This window comes from Ranitomeya variabilis, chromosome 2 (assembly GCF_051348905.1).
Source record: "Ranitomeya variabilis isolate aRanVar5 chromosome 2, aRanVar5.hap1, whole genome shotgun sequence".
Lineage (NCBI taxonomy): Eukaryota > Metazoa > Chordata > Amphibia > Anura > Dendrobatidae > Ranitomeya > Ranitomeya variabilis.
The window spans coordinates 856,447,279-856,469,536 of record NC_135233.1 but is presented as its reverse complement, the minus strand read 5'-3'; the positions used below and the strand labels follow the sequence as shown (position 1 = coordinate 856,469,536).

Below are 22,258 nucleotides of genomic sequence, written 5' to 3'. Positions count from 1 at the left end.
GCAGGACCCGGTACCGAGTACCCCATGGCCCTGGCGGGGCGACTCACTTTTATTGTATATTTTTTTAAAGAAACTGGACCAGACTGTATACTTTTTTGGCAACTTAGCTGCTTTGTCTGAGGTCTAAAATAGTCAAAAATGTACTTCTTTCTCACCAGAGGTCAGGTAGCTAGTGCTAGTCTTTGACCACATTATGTTTCCCCTGGGTTCTGCTTGTCCAGATTGCTGTTGGATTTTAGTACGTTTGTCACAAATGTATTGGTCAGTTCACCAAGAGCTGATTTCTATTACAGCAACTAAAGCATCTATTAGAAAGGAAAAGGATTACTAATGTACTGTGTACCGATGCAATTTTACCTCAGAATGGGTAAACCATTACCAATTACTCACAATTTTCTTTATATTTTCTATTTTTTTTATTCATTTAGACTTTTATAGTCATTTATAACATAATTATTTGAATATAATGATTATTTTATTTTTTTAAATACCATAGAGCCAAAGCTCCAATTCCTGCAATGAGTGAGGCTACTATTGGAAAGGTAGGTTCTTCACTTTTTCTTGGTGGGGAGTAAGCTGAGTATGTTTGCGGCTCATATTTTGGATAGTCTGAGGTAGATCGATAATCCGTGTAGGTTACAGATGGTCGGATATCTGCTTTAGAGTCTGAATATGTTGCTGTTGATTGAAAATCTGTTTTAGAATTTGGGTAGGTTGCTGTAGATGAAAAAGCATATGACGAGGTTATCCCTTCTGATCGACTTTTAACTTTTGACTCTGGCTTGTGTGCAGGCTCCTTATAGGTAGAGTAACCTCCAACTACCGTTTGGCTTTTGGTAGCCATTATCTGCCATTTACAGATCTTCAACTTGCAAGCCTCACAATGCTCTTTGTCATGAGGACCTTCCATGTCATTACTGTATACTTCAGGCATCAACTCTTGCTTGGTCTTCTTCTCTCCATAGAATATCTGCATAATGCGATTCACAAGGTTTTTGGTAATTCTCATGATATTTTCAAGACTAATCTCTGGCTTTTCCAGTTTTGGAATGCTGCATTTTTTACATTCCTGTCGGAAGATCCTCATCCTTACTGTGCCTTGTTTTATGGCTCTGTTGAGATTCATGAAAAATAAAACATGGACTTCGGCAGAGTTCCACCAACGTTTACATCCAGAGCATTTGAACCTAAGCAAAACATACAATATATTAGAGAATACATTGGAAATATAAAACACAATAAATACTATATTAAGGGTATGTGCACACGTCAGGATTTCTTGCAGAAATTTCCTGAAGAAAACCGGAAATTTTCTGCAAGAAATCCGCATTTTTTTTTTTGCGTTTTTTTTCGCGTTTTTTTTAGCATTTTGCAAGCGTAATTAGCTTGCAGAATGCTAAAGTTTTCCAAGCGATCTGTAGCATCGCTTGGAAAACTGACTGACAGGTTGGTCACACTTGTCAAACATAGCGTTTGACAAGTGTGACCAACTTTTTACTATAGATGCTGCCTATGCAGCATCAATAGTAAAAGATAGAATGTTTAAAAATAATAAAAAAATTAAAAAAATGGTTATACTCACCTGCAGACAGACGATCTCCTTAGCAGCGTCCATTCCTATAGATGGTGTGTGCGCACAGGACCTTTGATGACGTCGCGGCTTGTGATTGGTCGCGTGAGCGGTCACATGAGCGGTCTCGCGACCAATCACAAGACCGCGACGTCATCGCAGGTCCTTCACACAGAGCATCTATAGGAACTGAAGAGAAAGGATGCACCGCTGAGAGGCGGGAAGACTCCGGGGCCATCGCAGGTGAGTATATCACTATTTTTTATTTTAATTCTTTTTTTTTTTACCAATTATATGGTGCCCAGTCCGTGGAGGAGAGTCTCCTCTCCTCCACCCTGGGTACCAACCGCACATAATCTGCTTACTTCCCGCATGGTGTGCACAGCCCCGTGCGGGAAGTAAGCAGATCAATGCACTCCTAGGTGTGCGGAATCCCCGCAATTCTGCATTTTTAATGAACATGTTGCTTTTTTTTCCGCGATGCAATTTTTTCGCGGAAAAAAATGCAACATTTGCACAAGAAATGCGGAATACACTGTAAATAATAGGAGGCATATGATAGCGTTTTTTTCGCATTTTTTTCACGTTTTTATCACATTTTTATAGCGAAAAAACACGAAAAAAACGCGAAAAATACTGAACGTGTGCACATGGCCTAACTCTTTTTTTCACAAAGCATCACTTACTGAGATGAGAGCTGTGTGCAGCCTACAATTTTATGTATTAATAAAAACAAAATTAAGGATTGGTCAATATTTTGAAATTCAGATCTGTCAAGTTTTGCTGAAAATAATTTTTCTGCAAATTGCAAGTGCTCAAATTGCCACAAAAATTGTGTATAACACTTTGACACCGCACTGACAGATTTTTCATGCATTTTAACCCCTTTACCACCCGAGACATATCCATACATCCCTGTGACCTAGTACTTATTGACCTGGTACGTATGGATACATCCCAGCGATTTGTGCGCACAGAGGCCGTGCGCACATGATCGCCGCAGGGTTTCAGCTGATTCTGACAATAGTTGACACCTGGCACTCAGTGCCAGAAGCAGTCCCGCACCGCTCCCGGCACTTTAACCCCCATATTGCTGCAATTGAACTCAATTGCAGCATTCTGGAGCAAGCAGAGGGAAGAAATCCCCTCTGAGCTTGGATTAAAGACCCTGCGATGTCCAAATCGTTGCCATGGTGACCCGATGTAGTCATGATGACATCCAGGTGACCAGAGCTAGCAAAGTTGATTGATCATGTCCAGATCATGATGAAGAAACTTTGTCAGTGCAGTGCTGACAGTTTGCATAGCATAGGGATGCTCCTGCAAGCCTATGCTATACAAGGGATCAGCCTGCAAAAAAATGAAAGTCCCACAGTGGGACAAAGTGAAAAAGTAAAAAAAAAAAAAGTTTTAAAAAAATTGTAAAAATATTTTAAAAAGGTAAAAACAATTATAAAAAAATAAATATATATTGTGCCTATGAAAAAATATTTTTATGAAAAAAATAAAATAATAAAAGTTCACATATTTGGTATCGCCGCATCCGGAACAAGCTGACCTATAAAACTGTCCCACTAGTTAACCCCTTTAGTGAACACCATAAAAAACAAATATAAAACAAGGCAAAAAACAATGCTTTGATACCGCCAAATAAAAAGTGGAATAAAACACGATCAAAAAGACAGATATAAATAACCATGGTACCACTGAATACATCATCTTGTCTTGCAAAAAACAAGCCACCATACAAGTCCATCAGTGGAAAAATTCAAACGTTATAGCTCTCAGAATACAGCGATGAAAAAATAATTATTTTTTCTATAAGGCCGGTTTCACACGTCAGTGGCTCCGGTACGTGAGGTGACAGTTTCCTCACGTACCAGAGCCACTGACACACATAGACACATTAAAATCAATGCATCTGTGCAGATGTCATTGATTTTTTGCGGACCGTGTCTCCATGTGCCAAACACGGAGACATGTCAGTGTTCGTGGGAGCGCACGTATTACATGGATCCATTAAAGTCAATGGGTCCGTGTAAAACACGTACCGCACACGGACGTTCTCCGTGTGCCGTGCAGGAGACAGCGCTCCAGTAAGCGCTGTCCCCCCCACATGGTGCTGAAGCCGCGATTCATATCTTCTGTGCAGCAGCGTTTGCTGTAAAGAAGATATGTATAATCCATTTTTTTAGTGGTATTTCGTGTTTAAAATAAAGCTCCATGTCCCCACCCCCTGTGCGCCCCCCTGCTGTTCTGAAAATACTCACCCGGCTCCCTCGTTGGCTGTCGCTGCTTCCTGTCCTGGCCGCACCTTCTACTGTATGCGGTCACGTGGGGCCGCCGATTATAGTCATGAATATGCGGCTCCACCTCCCATAGGGGTGGAGCCGCATATTCATTACTGTAAATGAGCGGCCCCACGTGACCGCATACAGGAGAAGATGCGGCCAGGACAGGACACTGCGAGGGAGGCGGGTGAGTATTTTCAGAACAGCGGGGGGGCGCACAGGGGGTGGGGACATGGAGCTTTATTTTAAACACGAAATACCACTAAAAAATTGATTATTCATATCTTCTTTACAGCAAATGCTGCTGCACAGAAGATATGAATCGCGGCTTCAGCACGATGCAGGGGACAGTGCTAAACTTTAGCGCTGTCTTTCCTGCACGGTCCGTGTGGTACCCAGGCGGCACACGGCTGCCGCATGTGTGCCACATGGATGGCCTACGTGAGCTCACGGACACACGGACACGGATAACTTTGGTACCGATTTCTTCCGGTACCGGAATTATCTGGACGTGTGAGACTGGCCTAAAGTAGTTTTTATTGTGTAAAAGCGCCAAAACATAAAAATGAAGATATAAATGTGGTATCACTGTTATCATACTGAACTGAAGAATAAAGTTGCCTTATCAATTTTAGCACACATGGAACGACATGAAAAAGAACAAAACAAAATTCCTAAATTGCTGTGTTTTGTTCGTTCTGCCTCCCAAAAATCAAAATAGAAAGCGATCAAAAAATGTCATGTGTCTTAAAATGGTACCAATAAAAACGTCTACTTGTCCCACAAAAAACAAGCCCTCAAATGACTCTGTTGGCCGAAATATGGAAAAAGATAGCTTTCAAAATATGGTGATGCAAAAACTAGTTTTTGCAATAAATGAGTTTTTAGTGAATGACAGCAGCCAAACATAAAAAACTATATATATCTGGTACCGCTGTAATCGCACCGACCAGAAAAATAACGTCACCATATCATTTATATCACACGAGGAACGGCGTTAAAAAAACAGAAAATTTTCACCTGCTGTTGATTAGTTTATTCTGCCTCCCAAAGATCACAGTAAGGCTTGGCACATATTTATCCTGCACTGAGCACTTACACCGGGATATCTGTGTAAATCTCTGAAATATGTGATAGAGACGGAACCACCATCAGACGATTCCCTATAATTAGGCAAATGGAGGATCTGTGGATGCAAAAGGACCTGTGATCTGGCTGTGTCCGTCTTATTAAGATTGCATAAAAGTGCCATCGGCCACAGTTTTGTACACTTTTGAAAAGAAGGAAACAACTGAACAGAGGCCAGACAGAGTTCAGAGTAACTCTGTTGCCTCATTATAGTGAATGGATCTCTGGGGGGTTTCATCTGAATCACGTCATTCTGAGATTAAGATGGAAACCCCAATGTAAGTGCTCAGTGTAGAATGCCATATAAATGTGATCCCAAACATTATGTAAAATGTTCCTAACAAAAGCTTCAACTCAATCCACACAAAAAACAAGTCAAATTGCACTCTTTAGTGCTAAAGCATGTAAATATGTAATATATGAAATATGAATATCAATACTGCTCTAAATAATAAGAAAAAATGGAAAGACTTTGCACATGATTGTTGGCTGCAGGGCATGCATGAATTGGCCAAATTATGTGCTAAGCATCTCCATTTTTTCTTATTAATTAGGCTTCTTTCACACTAGCGTCGGGCTCGGCCCGTCGCTGTGCGTCGGGCCGACGTTCCCGACGCTAGCGTGGTCTCCGCCGCACAACGGGGGCAGTGGATGCATTTCTCCAGCGCATCCGCTGCCCCATTGTGAGGTGCGGGGAGGTGGGGGCGGAGTTCCGGCCGCGCATGCGCGGTCGGAAAAGACGTTTACGACGGAGCAAAAAACGTTGCAAGCAACGTTTTTTGCCCCCCACGGTCCGCCACTGCACGACGCACCCGTCGCACGACGGGTGCGACGGGTGTAAATCCGTCGCAATGCGTCGTCTAATATTAGGCTATGGGGAAAAAACACATCCTGCAAACACTTTTGCAGGATGCGTTTTTTCGGCAAAACGACGCATTGCGACGGATTTCAAAAAACGCTAGTGTGAAAGTACCCTTAGAGTGCAACTTTATTTGTTTGTTGTATATGGAGGTGGATGCTCTTAAGGTACCTTCACACGAAACGACTTTGTAACGATATCGCTAGCGATCCGTGACGTTGCAGCGTCCTCGCTAGCGATATCGTTTAGTTTGACACGCAGCAGCGATCAGGATCCTGCTGTGATGTCGCTGGTCGCTGAATAAAGTCCAGAACTTTATTTGGTCGTCCGATCGCCGTGTATCGTTGTGTTTGAAAGCAAAAGCAACGATACCAGCGATGTTTTACACTGGTAACCAGGGTAAACATCGGGTTACCAAGCGCAGGGCCGCGCTTAGTAACCCGATGTTTACCCTGGTTACCAGCGTAAAAGTAAAAAAAACAAACAGTACATACTCACCTGCGCGTCCCCCGCCGTCTGCTTCCTGACACTTACTGAGCGCCAGCCCTAAAGTGAAAGTGAAAGCACAGCGGTGACGTCACCGCTGTGCTGTTAGGGCCGGAGCTCAGTCAGTGTCAGGAAGCAGACGCTGGGGGACGCGCAGGTGAGTATGTACTGTTTGGTTTTTTTACTTTTACGCTGGTAACCAGGGTAAACATCGGGTTACTAAGCGCGGTCCTGCGCTTAGCAACCCGATGTTTACCCTGGTTACCCGGGGACCTCGGCATCTTTGGTCGCTGGAGAGCGGTCTGTGTGACAGCTCCCCAGCGATCAAACAGCGACGCTGCAGCGATCGGCAACGTTGTCGCTATCGCTGCAGCGTCGCTTCGTGTGAAGGTACCTTTAGTTTGCACCTGCACACACCAGTTTTCTGATTTGGAAGTGCAAGTGAGTTTTTTGTTATTTGCATATCAACCCTCTGACTGAGCACTCTGCCTTCCAGCCTATGGCGGTTTTAAATGCAGCAGGATCCTACCTACCCATAAATTCAGGCTTTAGACTAAGTGAGGTATTCACACTAGACACATAGGTTCCCAGCAAACTGGAGGCCGCCTTGTCGTTGGCTGCTGGGCATGTATGAATTGGCCAAGTTATGTGCTAAGCATCTCCATTTTTTCAGGAGTTAAACAGTCTGGAGGAGATGTCAGAGAAAGTATGGTGGCAGTAAGGGACAAAAAGGATTAAGGCAGCTGCAGGTGACTATGATACAGTGGGCAGAGTAATTACATTTAAAGCCCTACTCCAGCGGTACAATAAAAAAATACTGGAATGGTACTTTAACCCCTTTACCCCCAAGGGTGGTTGCATGTTAATGACCAGGCCAATTTTTACAGTTCTAACCACTGTCCTTTAATGAGGTTATAACTCCGGAACGCTTCCATGGATCCTGGTGATTCTGACAATGTTTTCTCATGTCATATTGTACTTCATGATAGTGGTAAAATTTATTTGATATGACTTGCGTTTTTTTGTGAAAAAAATAGAAATGTGCCAAAATTTTGGAAAATATCGCAATTTTCCAACTTTGAATTTTCACGCCCTTAAATCACACAGATATGTCACATAAAATACTTAATAAGTAACATTTCCCACATGTCTACTTTACATCAGCACAATTTTGTAAAAAAATTTTGTTAGCGAGTTATAAGGGTTAAAAGTTGACCAGCGATTTCTCATTTTTGCAACACCATTTATTTTTTAGGGACCACTTTGAGGGGTCTATATGATAGAAATTACTCAAAAGTTACACCATTCTAAAAACTGCACCCCTCAAGGTGCTCAAAACCACATCCAAGAAGTTTATCAACCCTTCAGGTGTTTCACAGGAATTTTTGGAATGTTTAAAAAAAAATGAACACAACTTTTTTTTCACAAAAAAATTACTTCAGATACAAATTTTTTTATTTTCCCAAGGGTAAAAGGAGAAATTATGCACCAAAAGTTATTGTGCAATTTGTCCTGAGCATGCAGATATGTTGGGGGAACCACTGTTTGGGCGCATTGCAGAGCTCGGAAGGGAAGGAGCGTCATTTTGACTTTTGTCGTTTGACTTTTCAATACAAAATTGGCTGGAACTGAGATCGGAAGCCATGTCGCATTTGGAGAGCCCCTAATGTGCCTAAACAGTGGAAACCCCCCACAAGTGACACCATTTTGGAAAGTAGACCCCTAAGGAACTTATCTAGATGTGTCGTGAGCACTTTGAACCCCCAAGTGCTTCACAGAAGTTTGTAACGAAGAGCCGTAAAAATAAAAAATCATATTTTTTTCACAAAAATGATTTTTTCACCCCAAATTTTTTATTTTTCCAAAGCTAATAAGACAAATTGGACCCCAAAAGTTGTTGTGCAATTTGTCCTGATTATGGTGATACCTCATATGTGGGGGTAAACCACTGTTTGGGTGCATGGCAGAGCTCGGAAGGGAAGGAGCGCCATTTGACTTTTCAATGCAAAATGTCTGGAATTGAGATCGGACGCCATGTCGCGTTTGGAGAGCCCCTGATGTGCCTAAACAGTGGAAACCCCCCACAAGTGACACCATTTTGGAAAGTAGACCCCTTAAGGAGCTTATCTAGATGTGTGGTGAACACTTTCAACCCCTAACTGCTTCACAGAAGAATAAAATGTAGAGATGTAAAAATAAAAAATCATATTTTTTCACAAAAATGTTTTTTTGCCTCTATTTTTTTATTTTCCCAAGGGAAACAGGAGAAATTGTACCCCAAAAGTTATTGTGCAATTTGTCCTGAGTATGCTGATACCCTATATGTGGGGTTAAACCACTGTTTGGGCACATGGCAGAGCTTGTAAGGGAAGGAGCACCATTTGACTTTTTCAACGCAGAATTGGCTGGAATTGAGATCAGACGCCATGTCGCGTTTGGAGAGCCCCTGATGTGCCTAAACGGTAGAAGCCCCCACAAGTGACCCCATTTTGGAAACTAGACCACCCAAGGAACTTATCTAGATGTGTGGTGAGCACTTTGAACCCCCAACTGTTTCATTAAAGTTTATAACGTAGAGCCGTGAAAATAAAAAAATATTTTTTTTTCCACAAAAATGATCTTTTAGCCCACAATATTTTTCCCCAAGGGTTTCCCAGAGAAATTGGGCTGCAAAAGTTGTTGTACAATTTGTCCTGAGTACGCTGATACCCCATATGTGGGGGGAACCACCATTTGGGTGCGTGGCAGAGCTCGGAAGAGGAGGGCCATTTTGGAATGTAGAGTTTGATAAGATGGTCTGCGAGTGTCACGTTGCGTGTGCAAACCCCTGATGTATCTAAACAGTAGAAACTCCCCACAAGTGACCCCCCAAGGAACTTATCTAGATGTGTTGTGAGAACTTTGAACCCCCAAGTGTTTCACTAAAGTTTGCAATGCAGAGCCGTGAAAATAAAAATCATTTTTTTACCACAAAAATAATTTTTTTTAGCCCCCAAATTTTTATTTTTACAAGGGTAACAGGAGAAATTGTACTGCAAAAGTTGTTGTTCAATTTGTCCTAAGTACGCTGATACCCCATATGTGGGAGTAAACCACTGTTTGGGCACACAGCAGAGCTCAGAAGGGAAGGAGCAACGTTTGACTTTTTCAACGCAGAATTGGCTGGAATTGAGATAAGATGCCATGTCGCATTTGGAGAGCCCCTGATGTGCCTAAACAGTGGAAACTCCCCAATTCTAACTCCAACCCTAACCCAACACACCCCTAACCCTAATTTCAACCCTAACCATAACCCCAACCACACCACTAACCCAAACACACCCCTAACCCTAATCCCAACCCTAACCATAACCCTAACCACACCCCTAACCCTGACACACTCCTAACCCTAATCTCAACCATAAACATAATCCCAATGCTAACCCTAATCAAAACCCTAACCCTAACTTTAGCCCCAACCATAACCCTAACTTTAGCCTCAACCCTAGCCCTAACCCTAATGGGAAAATGGAAATAAATACATTTTTTTATTTTATTATTTTTCTCTAACTAAGGGGGTGATAAAGGGGGGTTTGATTTACTATTCATAGCGGGTTTTATAGTGGGTTTTATGTTAGGCAGCTGTCACACGCTAAAAAACGCTTTTTATTGCAAAAAATAGTTTTTGCATCACCACATTTTGAGAGCTATAATTTTTTCATATTTTGGCCCACAGAGTCATGTGAGGTCTTGTTTTTTGCAGGACGAGTTGACATTTTTATTGGTACCATTTTTGGGCACATAACAGTTTTTGATCGATTTTTATTACGATTTTTGCGAGGCAGAATGAACAAAAACCAGCAATTCATGAAATTCTTTTGGGTGGGGAATTTATACCGTTCCACGTGTGGTAAAATTGATAAAGTAGTTTTATTATTCGGGTCAGTTTGATTACAGTGAAGCCTCATTTATATCTTTTTTATGTTTTGTCGCTTTTATACTATAAAAACTATTTTATATGAAAAATAATTGTTTCTGCATTGCTTTATTCTGAGAGCTATAACACTTTTTTATTTTTTCACTAATGATGCTGTATGGCAGCTATTTTTCTGTGGGACAAGATGATGTTTTCAGCGGTACCATGTTTATTTATATCCATTTTTTTGATCGCGTGTTATTCCACTATTTGTTCTGAGGTATGATGATAAAGCATTGCTTTTTGCCTCATTTTTTGTTTTGTTTTACGGTGTTCACTGAAGGGGTTAACTAGTGGGACAGTTTTATAGGTCAGGTCATTACGGACGCGGTGATACTAAATATATGTACTTTTATTGTTTTTTTATTCACTTAAAGAAATGTATTTATTGGAACAATATTTTTTCATTATTTAGGAATTTAAAAAAAAAATATTTTTATACAGTATAATTTGTTTTGTTACTTTTTTACATTGTACTAGGGTGGGACATCCCTGTATAAAGTCTGATCGCTGATGACAGGCAGTGAAGGAGGCTTCTCAGGTCCTGCTCTCAGCAAGCACTGAGAAGCCACCTCCCTGCAGGACCCAGAAGGACCCTGCGGCCATTTTGTTCTGATGGTCTCAGGGAAACTCAGGGAGCCCCCTCCCTGCACAATGCTTCTCTATGCCACTGGAACGCTGTGATCTTGTTTAATCACAGTGTTCTGGGGTTAAAGTGTCAGAAGCGGTCCGTGACCACTCCTGGCACTTAGTACCAGGTGTCAGCTGTGATAATCAGCTGACACCCTGCCACGATCGGCCACGCTCCCCCTGTGGGTGCGGCTGATTGCATGTGAAGTACTCTTCCGTCCATGGGAATTAGGGCCCAGGTCACATGGACGGAATAGTACGTCGGATGGCAGAAAGGGGTTAAGCGGCCTTTTGCAAAACATGTCTGTAAGAATGTTCACATATAGCTTAACTGTTGCATTTTTTTCTGTTGTATTTTTTTTACTGAAAATACAGTATGTCGCATTTAACTGACCAAGCAAAGTGGATGTGATTTCATGAAAACATCTGCCCACTGTTCATCTGAAGATTTTGTTGAACTGTACATTTTTTGGTGCATTTTTTCTGTATACGTGTCTATTGCCACGTAAAAAAGACAATTGCATCTTTAAGTACGTGTGAAGATATGAGGTGATGGGCTGTAATAATCACCTAGGTAGGTTAATGATGCAGCTATCTTTATTTCTTCTGTCCACAGCTATACCTGTACCAGGTGATATCCACTGTCTCCCTACTTATGGTTGGCCCACAGCTTTTGGCATATCCCGCCGGTATAGTGTGCAAGTCACAGCCTATGCTTCTCCAGATGATGAATATCACGACCATAGCCCAACCAACAACAATGCCTTTTCCTTTTGAGTCCTCAATACCCCCAAACCACCCCCCAGAATTGAGCCCGACCCTCGGGAAACACCCCCTTCCCAAAGCTAACTGTGCATTGGTAGGGGTGTCTCACTCAGGCTGAGCCCCATAACCTGGGACTGCATGTGAGACACCCTGTGGTGACGGCTCCCCTGGGCCTATTATCCCCATCCACACAATGGGCCTAGTGGCAGGGAGAACAATGGCTTGAGGCCCCTGAGATACTAATGAGATTAATATAATGATTGCTTTACATTAACCTTTAGCAATCCCCTGTCTGGCCTTTTGAATACAAGATCCAGAAGGCACGTCTTGCTCCACTTGCTGTCACTGAAAGGAAAAACTGATTCCTGAGGCTGAACTGACGAGCAAGAAAATCTCTGATCAAACTCAGCAGGAAAATCACTAATAAAACCAACAATAATATAAACGTAACTGGTGCTCCGTGCTGTAAAAGTCTGCATCCCTAAGAGCCTTGGCCTCTGCTCTACGTGCATTGTTGCAATTGTCTTAAGTAAGTGGCTAGCTTCTCACAGTACAGAATGAAAGCTGTCACAATAATATGAATATGCCATGTTTGAGTATCTGCCTAGCTTTACAAGACACACGCTGCGGGGTATTCCGCCCCCCCCCCTATTTTCTCTCTGCTGGCTGCCTGTGTGTGTGTGAAGAAGCATTTTTATTGCTTTCCCTGCAAATACCAGGCTCTGTGCGCACTACCCCTCCCTCCTCCTATCTAGTACTAGTTGAAACTGGTGTAAGCCCCATGAGTTTCTTTGTTCGATTAAAGTTATATATCACAGCACCGATTTGGGCTAGAAATATACGAATTACATATTCCGGATGTCCATCGGTAGACCTATCACCCATTGAAAGCGTAAGCAGCTAGGCACAACGAGTGCAAAGTGCGGATTTCTCTTTAAGCAGTTCAGGTAATTGCTCCGTATTTACACTTAACAGAACACCCCTGATGTGGGGAACATCATGAGCATCATGTCGTACTGATGTGAGGTTCACACAGCAATTTATGCGTAAAAAATAGTTTTCATATTGTAAGTAAAGAGGAGGGTTCAGCCTCTAAGTGATGTCAACACAGGGGGAGTGCCTGGGCTTTAGACAGGGAATATCTGTGTGTAGCAGGATTCTTGCAGTGTCTTTTGCCGGGGGATTCAGCTACGACAGGCTTTGCAATCTTACCTGAAAATAAGTGGGGAAGGTCCCCTCCCCCAGCCAGCACACGGCGTGCCATGGAATGATATGAAAGAATCATAAGAAAATTTTCACCGTTAATCCCTTTTTATTTGTAATTGTAATATACACATGATTTGTCTTCTTCATAATATCTTTTTAATATTTTTGAAAATACTGCCTATCTTTTTATGGAGTAAAATCTATAATTTTACTAGCTTGTCTCTTCATGCTCTATACGCTACTGATTTGGGTTGGCTCCGGACCCATTAATCGGAGATGGTGGCAGTTTCCTTGTTCTGCGCAATTGGGCGTCTTTACAGCGACCGGCAGCGTTGATAGTTATTGTTCCCGCCTGAGTGGGAGTAGTTATATCGCCCTCGCTGCAGCGTACCCAATAGCCAGTACATAGCAGGCAGCCTTTCTGGCGACTAATTACCCTAGGTGCAGTACCTGATATGACCTGAGGGTAAGGGGGGCGCCAGAGAGATGCAAGTCTAAAATCGGAATTGGGAAGTGAGATGTAGATAAATCCCCTTCAGAAGGAACCAGGGGCACCCAAACAACCCCGGTTCATGAGAAATTGGTGTGAGTAGTGTGGACGATAAATATATCCTCCCCGGGATCCCTGACATAGTGTTGTGATCCGTGACATATTGTTTGCAGCACGGTGTGAACCATGACAAAAGATTTTCTGTGCTTTAGAAAAATGCCACTTCAAATATGGAGGAAATGCATAAAAAAAACTACTGCAAAAAACGAAATAATCAGTGAACATTTTTATAATGCAGTGTGGTGTGGACACCTGCAGAATACAGCATTTACATAATGTGTGAACACAGTCTCAGGGTTACATTTTTAATGATTTTTTATGGCCTTAATAGAAAAAAAATCACACTTTTTTATGCCATTTACCGATCACCGCAAGTAATGTGTTCTCTGTATTACATGTGTTGGTATGATTACAGTTATGCTAAATATGCCTGTGCTATTTGTGATACCAGTTTTAAAAAGTGCATAAAAATGTCATTGTTGTAATTGTTTTTCATTATGTTATATCAGTATTGTAATTGTGTTTCATTTTTTTTATAAATTTATAGGAAGAAAAAAAAATTACTTGTAGAATGCAGGTACATAGAAATGCACTGGTACTGTGGTACTGCAGATAGGGATGTAGCTCTGTGTACCAGTACAATGTGCCTGTAATGAAGAATAACATCTACACTCAAGTAGACTAATTGACTCATTGCTACAGTAGCTGAATGCCATCCAAGCAGTTGGTTAGTTAAATGAATGGAAGTATGTGCAGAGCACAGACAGAAAAAGAAGAGGAGGGACTGCTGAGCAATGAACTTAAAAACACATGAAGTGAACCAGCAAGGAGAGAAGATATCACAGATAAAAAATTAAACTCAGGATATAGTTCTGACATGCTGGTAAAGCGGGACATGTTCCCTAAACCAGGACTATTCCACTGGAGTCAGGATGGTTGGGGGCTATGCTTGTGATGTCACAGCTGCAAGGCTGTATGGGGAAGCCAGTTCGGTTGTGGCTTCAGCCTTCTATGAGTAATACAATTTTTTACTGTGTGAAAAAAGGCAGCAGGCTTGAGCAGTTCATAATATTCATAATATAATAGCAGGGTTCCCTTCTGTAGTGTCTGGAATCAGAGAAACCTCTAAACCTGGCTGTGATTAACCCTCAACTCGCCACCCCGCCTGACATCACTAATTCGTCAGAAGATCACGCAATATGGTCTCCTCACTTGCACCAATGTGACCTTCTGCACCCCCAGAGGACACGTAAGGTCAGCTAGGCACAGTTTTACACAGACAACCCCTTTCCACACAAGCCAGGGGAAGTGAGAGGATATGGCCCACGCAGTCGCTGACATGGCACCACACTCATTCACAATCCTGACAGGCTGAGATACCCTTTCACTATCACCAGTGAAACAGCACCTGATCTACCAGGTAACACATGACAGCGTGAGTACTACTCCTATCAGTCTTTCCTGCTGTTGCTGATAACAGCAAGAGCAGGCGGTGGCTGATTGGAGTATACATCAGCTGTCACCTGCGCAATAAATTAAACATGCCATGGGTTCCCCTCTCTTTTTGATAACCAGCATGGCAAAACAGACAGCTGCGGGCTAAAACCCTCAGCTGTCAGCTTTATCATGGCTTGTTATCAAGAATAGAGGGGTCCCAATGCCGTTTTTTAAAACAATTTAAATGAATAATTTTAAAAAACAGCGTGGGGTTCCCCCCCATTTTTTTCATCCAACCAAGCTAAAGAAGATGGCTGGGAGCTAGAATTCTCAAGCCGGTAAGGGACCATGGAAATTGACCCACCAACCTAAAAATAGCAGCTTGCAGCTGCCCCAGAAAAGGTCATCTGTTAGATGTGCCAATTTCTGGTACTTTGCCCAGCTCTTTCCACTTAACCTGTGGTGGTGACAAGTGGGTTAATGTCACCTTGGTATTGTCAGGTGTCATCAAGCCCATAGATTTGTAATGAAGAGGCATCTAAAAGATGTCTCTCCATTAATAACCCCATAGTCATATCCTACTATATAATTGTCTAAGGGTCACTTCCATCTGTCTGTCTGTCTGTCTCGGATATTCATTGGTCGCGGCCTCTGTCTGTCATGGAATCCAAGTCGCTGATTGGTCGTGGCAAAACGCCCACGACCATTGCCACGACCAATCAGTGACGGCCACAGTCTGGCGGCAATATGGCCGCTCTTTCCTCCCTACAGTCACTGCCCGCTCCATACTCCCCTCCAGTCATCCAGTCAGCCCTCACACAGGGTTAATGCCAGCGTTACCGGAGCGAGGTGTAACGCACTCCGGTTACGCAGCTATTAACCCTGTGTGACCAAGTTTTTACTATTGATGCTGTGTATGCAGCATCAATAGTAAAATGATCTAATGTTACAAATAATAATAAAAAAAACCTTAAAACCCTCCGACGTCGCGTCTTGTCAGCCGGCAGGTTCCGGTGCTAAGGATGCTATGGGAGAAGGACCTGCCATGATGTCACGGTCATGTGACTGCGACGTCATGACAGGTACTGCGCGCCCGCGTGAGAAAGACCTGCCAGACGTCACGGTCATGTGACCGCGACGTCATCACATGTCCTGTGCGCCTGCGCGAGAAGGACCTGCCATGACGTCACGGTCATGTGACCGCAACACGACGTCATCACAGGTCCTGCGCTCACAGTCATACCAACCCTGGAACCGGAAGCTGCCGCATGCACCATGCACAGGAGCCAGGACTAAGGTAAGTATATGTTTATTTTTTATTTTATGTCACTGGCCAATATACTACATTACTGGGCAATATACTACGTGGCTGACCAATATACTACATACTACGTGGCTGTGCAATATACTACGTGGCTGGGCACTATACTACGTTGCTGGGCAATATACTACGTGGCTAGGCAATATACTACGTAGCTGGGCAATATACTACGTAACTTGGCAATATGCTACGTGGCTGGGCAATATACTACGTGGCTGGGAAATATACTACGTAACTGGGCAATATACTACATGGCTGAGCAATATACTACGTAACTGGGCAATATACTACGTAAATGGGCAATATACTACGTAACTGGGCAATATACTACGTGGCTGGGCAATATACTACATACTACGTGGCTGTGCAATATACTACGTTGCTGGGCAATATACTACATCACTGGGCAATATACTACATCGCTGGGTAATATACTACGTAACTGGGCAATATACTATGTAACTGGGCAATATACTACGTGGGCTGTGCAATATACTACGTGAACATGCATATTCTAGAATACCCGATGCGTTAGAATTGGGCCACCATCTAGTTGTAAATAAGCACACAGCCAAAATAAAGAATAAAGTCCTTTATTGGCCAATGGGAAGAGCCGGGCAAAGCGCCAGAGTCGGCGCATCTAATAGATGTGCCTTTTCTGGGGAGGCTGCGATCTACTATTTTTAGGCTGGGGGGCCATATCCATGGCCCCTTACCAGCCTGGTTCTCAAAAATGGGGGGGACCCCAAGCAGTTTTTTAAAAATTATACTGTATATTTAAATAATTTAAAAAAATTATAAAAAACGGTGTGTTGATCCCTCTATTCTTGATAACCAGCCATGATAAAGCTAACAGCTGAGGGTTGCAGCCTGCTGCTGTCAGTTTTGCCATGCTGGTTATCAAAAACAGAGGGTGAACCCAATCCATTTTTACCTATTGCGCAGGCACTGGCTGATAAACACTCCCATCAGCCGTCACCTGCTCTCGCTGTTATTAGCGCCAGCAGGCGCAGGCTGATGGGAGTATTACTCTCTCATCAGCTGGGCCTCTGTGACTGGAGGTAAACTTTTTACCAACGGTCACAGCTGCTTGCTCTCTGACCGGCAGTAATACTCATACCGCCAATCAAAGCCGCCGGTGTTTCTCGTGCTGTCATGCAGATGACAGCATTGGAAACGCCTGATGTTCTCAGAGCCGAACCCGAACAGTAACACGGACTTCCTGGAGAAGTCCGTGTTTGGGGTCCATGCCCGAATAAAAGCTGTTCGGTACGAAACCCAAACTTTACTCATGAGCCGTTTTATCTTATGTTCCCATGATGAGCTTTGGGGAATTTGGATTTTACTGATTTTCTGCACCATTTCTGCAGAAATCTTATTATTAAAGGGGTTGTCCCACAAACAATGTTAATTTTGAACACTAGATATGGGAACAAAATTATTTCCACAATTGGAGGTCTTAAAAAATGTTTCTCTGCTTAGATAATCTTAGAAATGTGGAGCCCCCAATCAGTAAAAGTAAAGGAGGCTCATGGCAATATAGGACTTAGTACATAGTTATATCATTAAGTTCAGGTTCGGGTACCAGAACAGTACCCCGACCCCATTCACTTGAATGGGAGGCCCGAAGATCCAGTGTTTGCCATGCTGTCATGTGCATTTAGAGCTCAGGCACCATCTGAATAATACCCCCATCAGCTGCCACCTGCTCTGATGGGAGCAGTAATCCCATCAGCCGACACCAGTGGCCGGAGGTAAACTTTATACCTCTGATCACAAGCTCTCGCAGCACGTTTGATGCCTATTGGTCCCCCTTGGTCGTAGTGTGCAGATAGGTTCCAATAGCATGTTAAATCTCCTGTGAAATCCAACCCAATCACAGCCCTAATGCTGAGGTGTTCTCTGTCAGTGCTGGAGTGACAGTGACTCGCATCAGTGCTGACCCGTGACTGAAACCAGAACGCTGCCGAAGGGAATAAAGTTCATTTCATCTTGGCACCGGGCAGGTTCACAATGCTATTAACTCCATTTCTGCAGGTTAATAGCATTTTTTCAGGTGAAAGGCTCCTATTATCTTTTATTTTTTTTATATAGCGCTAACATATTTTGCAGCGCTTTACAGACATTATTATCGCTGTCCCCATTGGGGCTCACAATCTAAATTCCCTATCAGTATGTCTTTGGAATGTGGGAGGAAACCAGAGTGCCCGGAGAGAACATACAAACTCTTTGCAGATGTTGTCCTTGGTGGGATTTGAACCCAGGATTCCAGTGCTGCAAGGCTGCAGTGCTAACCACTAAGCCACCGTGCTGCCCATTAAAATTATACATATATAAGTCATAGTTCAATCTACCAAAATATGAACAAAATGTTACCCTTTATGGTAAATGTCATCAAGAAAATGGTATCATTATAAAATGCCAAGTCAGCGCGCAAAAAATCAAGCCTTCATACAGCTCAATTTATGGAAAAATAAAAAAGTTATGGATCTTGAAAAATGGTGATAAAAATATTTATATTTTTTCAAAGTTCAGAATTTTTAAATTCCACTACAATAGTAAAAAAAACTATATATCTTCATAATCATTGATCTGAAGACCTGCTTTGCTAGGTCATTATCACTAAACAACTAATGCAGTAAAAATTAAGTAAAAATAATATATTTTAACTATTTTACCTCACTTGGACTTTCATTACGACAACTAATCCCACAAAAAATAATCCCAAATGTGGCTAAAGGTACCTTCACACGAAACGACTTTGTAACGATATCGCTAGCGATCCGTGACGTTGCAGCGTCCTGGATAGCGATATCGTTTAGTTTGACAGGCAGCAGCGATCAGGATCCTGCTGTGATGTTGCTGGTCGCTGAATAAAGTTCAGAACTTTATTTGGTCGTCCGATCGCCGTGTATCGTTGTGTTTGACAGCAAAAGCAACAATGCCAGCGATGTTTTACACTGGTAACCAGGGTAAACATCGGGTTACTAAGCACAGGGCCGCACTTAGTAACCCGATGTTTACCCTGGTTACCAGCGTAAAATGTAAAAAAAACAAACAGTACATACTTACATGCGTCCCCCGGCATCCGCTTCCCACACTGACTGAGCGCCGTAAAGTGAAAGTGAAAGTACAGCACAGCGGTGACGTCACCGCTGTGCCCTGCTACTGCCGGCGCTCAGTGCAGGAAGCGGACGCCGGGGGACGCATGTAAGTATGTACTGTTTGTTTTTTTTACATTTTACGCTGGTAACCAGGGTAAACATCGCGTTACTAAGCGCGGCCCTGCACTTAGCAACCCGATGTTTACCCTGGTTACCCGGGGACCTCGGCATCGTTGGTCGCTGGAGAGCTGTCTGTGTGACAGCTCTCCAGCGATCAAACAGCGACGCTGCAGCGATCGGCATCGTTGTCGCTATCGCTGCAGCGTCGCTTCGTGTGAAGGTACCTTAATGTCGAAGGAAAAATAGAAAAGGGATTAAAATTGTGCAAGTGTTCAAGCAGTAGTTGCCTCCTCCTCCGACATACCCCAAGACCCCATCGCTGACATATTGGTACACATAAGATATATATAGATATATATATCTATATATATATATATCTATATATAGATATATATATGCACACATGTATATATATCGCTGCACTTCCCCAAAAAATGCAATAAAAAGTGATCATGTTAGATAAACTTTAAATTTGTATAAAATAAAAAATGACAAAAACTGCAACTTACTATGCAAAAAGCACAAGGCTGCATATAGCTCTATCCATGGAAAAATATATAAGTTGCGAGTCTCAAAAATAGAGACATAAACCAAGTTAAACCAATTTTATTAACCACTAAAATATAAAACAAACCTTTTCATTTTGGTATTGCTGTAATTGTCCTGATTATGTTACCAGGTTATTTCTCCTGCAGAATAAACACCTTAAAAAACTATTACCATTTACTATTTTACTCCATTTGGAATTCTTTCCCATCTTTCAGTACATTATATGGTAAAATAAATGGTGTCATTTAAAACGAAAACTTGGCTCAATATTTAAATTTTGTGCCCTGCACATTTCTTAATTGTTTTGTACATTTCATACTTAATATAAAAATATATCAGAACATAAACAAACATAAGAAAAAAAATTCAGAATCACTTTAAGAAGTAAAAAGTTACTGCTATGTAAAGTGACACAAGTCAGATTTTAAAAAGCGTGTGCATCCTAAAATCGGATAAACCCCATAATATTCAATGGCATTCATCGGGAGATATTGTTTTCTGCCATGTGATAGTTACATTACTGCCTTGAATTCTTTTTTCTGCTCCTATAACGGAATCAAAATACAAAATTCTGAACCTATCAGTGTTCCTTATTGTATGATGAACAAACAGCTCTGCAATACTTTGACATACTTTTCGATATTTCCAATATTGTTGTTTGCTGTCAGTGAATGAAATCACTCTTGCTTACATCGACGAATGATAACTCCGTTCCTGGATCTGAGCCAAAAAAGCTTGAGCTCGGCGCCATCCTATTTTACACATTGTAACACACGGCAGCAAAGTATGAGAACGAGACTTGCTGACATGACAGGCATCCCAATACTTCCGGAGACACCTCACTTTCAGGTATAGTTTGGCAGAATGGTGTAATATGGCGGCTTAGGCCTCATTCCGACATCTATGATTTATCATGTACAAAACAATGGTACAAGCTTGATCAGTATTTGTTCAGTGTCAGTTTTTACCATCAGTGTTTCATCAGTAATTTTCACTTATGAAATAAAGAATAAAATAAATGCGTCACCAAGCTTCTCCTATCCACTACTCTGTCAATGACGGACAGCATACACACCACACATTCATGTCATCCACGTGCTGTCCGTGATTTTCATCCGTGATGCCTACAAAAAAGGACGCCGCAATGAATTTTTTACAGCCACACAGTTCACAAACAAACACACACGTGAACAGCCCCATAGATTATAATGGGTACGTGTTCTATCTGTGAAAATCACAGAACACATATCTGAGTCACGGAGTCTGAATGAGACCCTAGGGTACAGTCAGGGGTGTAACTATAGTGTGGCAGGATCACCCGGGACCATGAGAAGACAGAGGCCCTGTTGGAGATTTTGCATTGAGGCCCACAAGCTGCATGTTACACCACCGGGTGCTATATAACCGCAGCAGAGGCAGGATTACCTGGCAAATGTGCGCTGTGTGTACTTGGCTCCTTTCTCTTGCACACCAAGGCTTTCATCCTCACACAGCACCCAGTGACCGGGTACACATCTCTCCTGTATCTCATAGTTAAATTCCTCTTTCCAGGCATCCATTTTCAGCCCTTGTTTACAGCTGTGGCAGCTTCACAAACTGACTCATAAGCTAAAGTCTCTGACATTTCCTGAGAAACGAAACTCAAGTCCACACAGCCAATGACAGCTGCCAGCTCCATATTCCCCCTCCTCTCCTAGGGAGTGTGTAGATAACGTGTAGGTTTGGGAGTCACATGTTAACCAGCTGAAACATGAAGCTTCTCTGCAATTTCCTTTTTCCTACTATTCTGTCTGTACAGAATGAGCTTCAGGGTGACGGGATTGTTCTCTATATATCTGCTGTCGCCGGCCGGGGAGTAAGGGTCTGGAGGGGATTGGTAACTCGATGTGCAATAAAAAGCAAGGTGTTATTATTGTGCTGTGTAGGGAAGATCTAGTGTTAGATAGGGATGAGCAAATCGATCCATCACTAATTTGTTACGAATTTCCAAAACTTTCATATTCTTACAAATTTCCTTGAATCCAGCAAAATGGTGGGCTCGCCTAGCAACCAGGCAACCCCCACATCTACTTATACTGGCTAACAGATGTAAATCATTCAGCTGCAGCAATAAAAACTAAATCTCCGAGCACTAAAAAATACTCGGAGGACATCCGAGCGTGCTTGGGAAATCTCGAGTAACGAGTATATTTGCTCATCACCAGTGTTGATAAGTGTACGGGACAGCATTAACCCCTTAATGACCATCGATATGCCTTTTAACAACGGCAGTTAAGGGTACTTAAAC

General features: G+C 42.5%; 1 protein-coding gene across 1 annotated transcript; it reads right to left on the bottom strand.

The window, feature by feature from the left end:
- Window positions 1–405: 405 nt before the first annotated feature.
- On the bottom strand, window positions 406–21,639 carry LOC143808034 (receptor-transporting protein 3-like). Its single transcript, XM_077290257.1, has 2 exons — window positions 21,397–21,639; window positions 406–1,187 (listed from the first exon to the last, which is right to left on the bottom strand). Exons 1-2 carry the CDS (start codon window positions 21,528–21,530, stop codon window positions 476–478), a joined length of 846 nt encoding a protein of 281 aa, XP_077146372.1. The 5' UTR covers window positions 21,531–21,639; the 3' UTR covers window positions 406–475.
- Between the last annotated feature and the right edge of the window lie 619 nt (window positions 21,640–22,258).

Coding starts and splice junctions, on each gene's coding strand:
- LOC143808034 (XM_077290257.1), bottom strand. CDS start 21,530: ATGGATGCCTGGAAAGAGGAATTTAACTATGAGATACAGGAGAGATGT. Junction 1,188..21,396: donor ACACAGCGCACATTTGCCAG/GTAATCCTGCCT, acceptor TGTTTTGCTTAG/GTTCAAATGCTCTGGATGTA.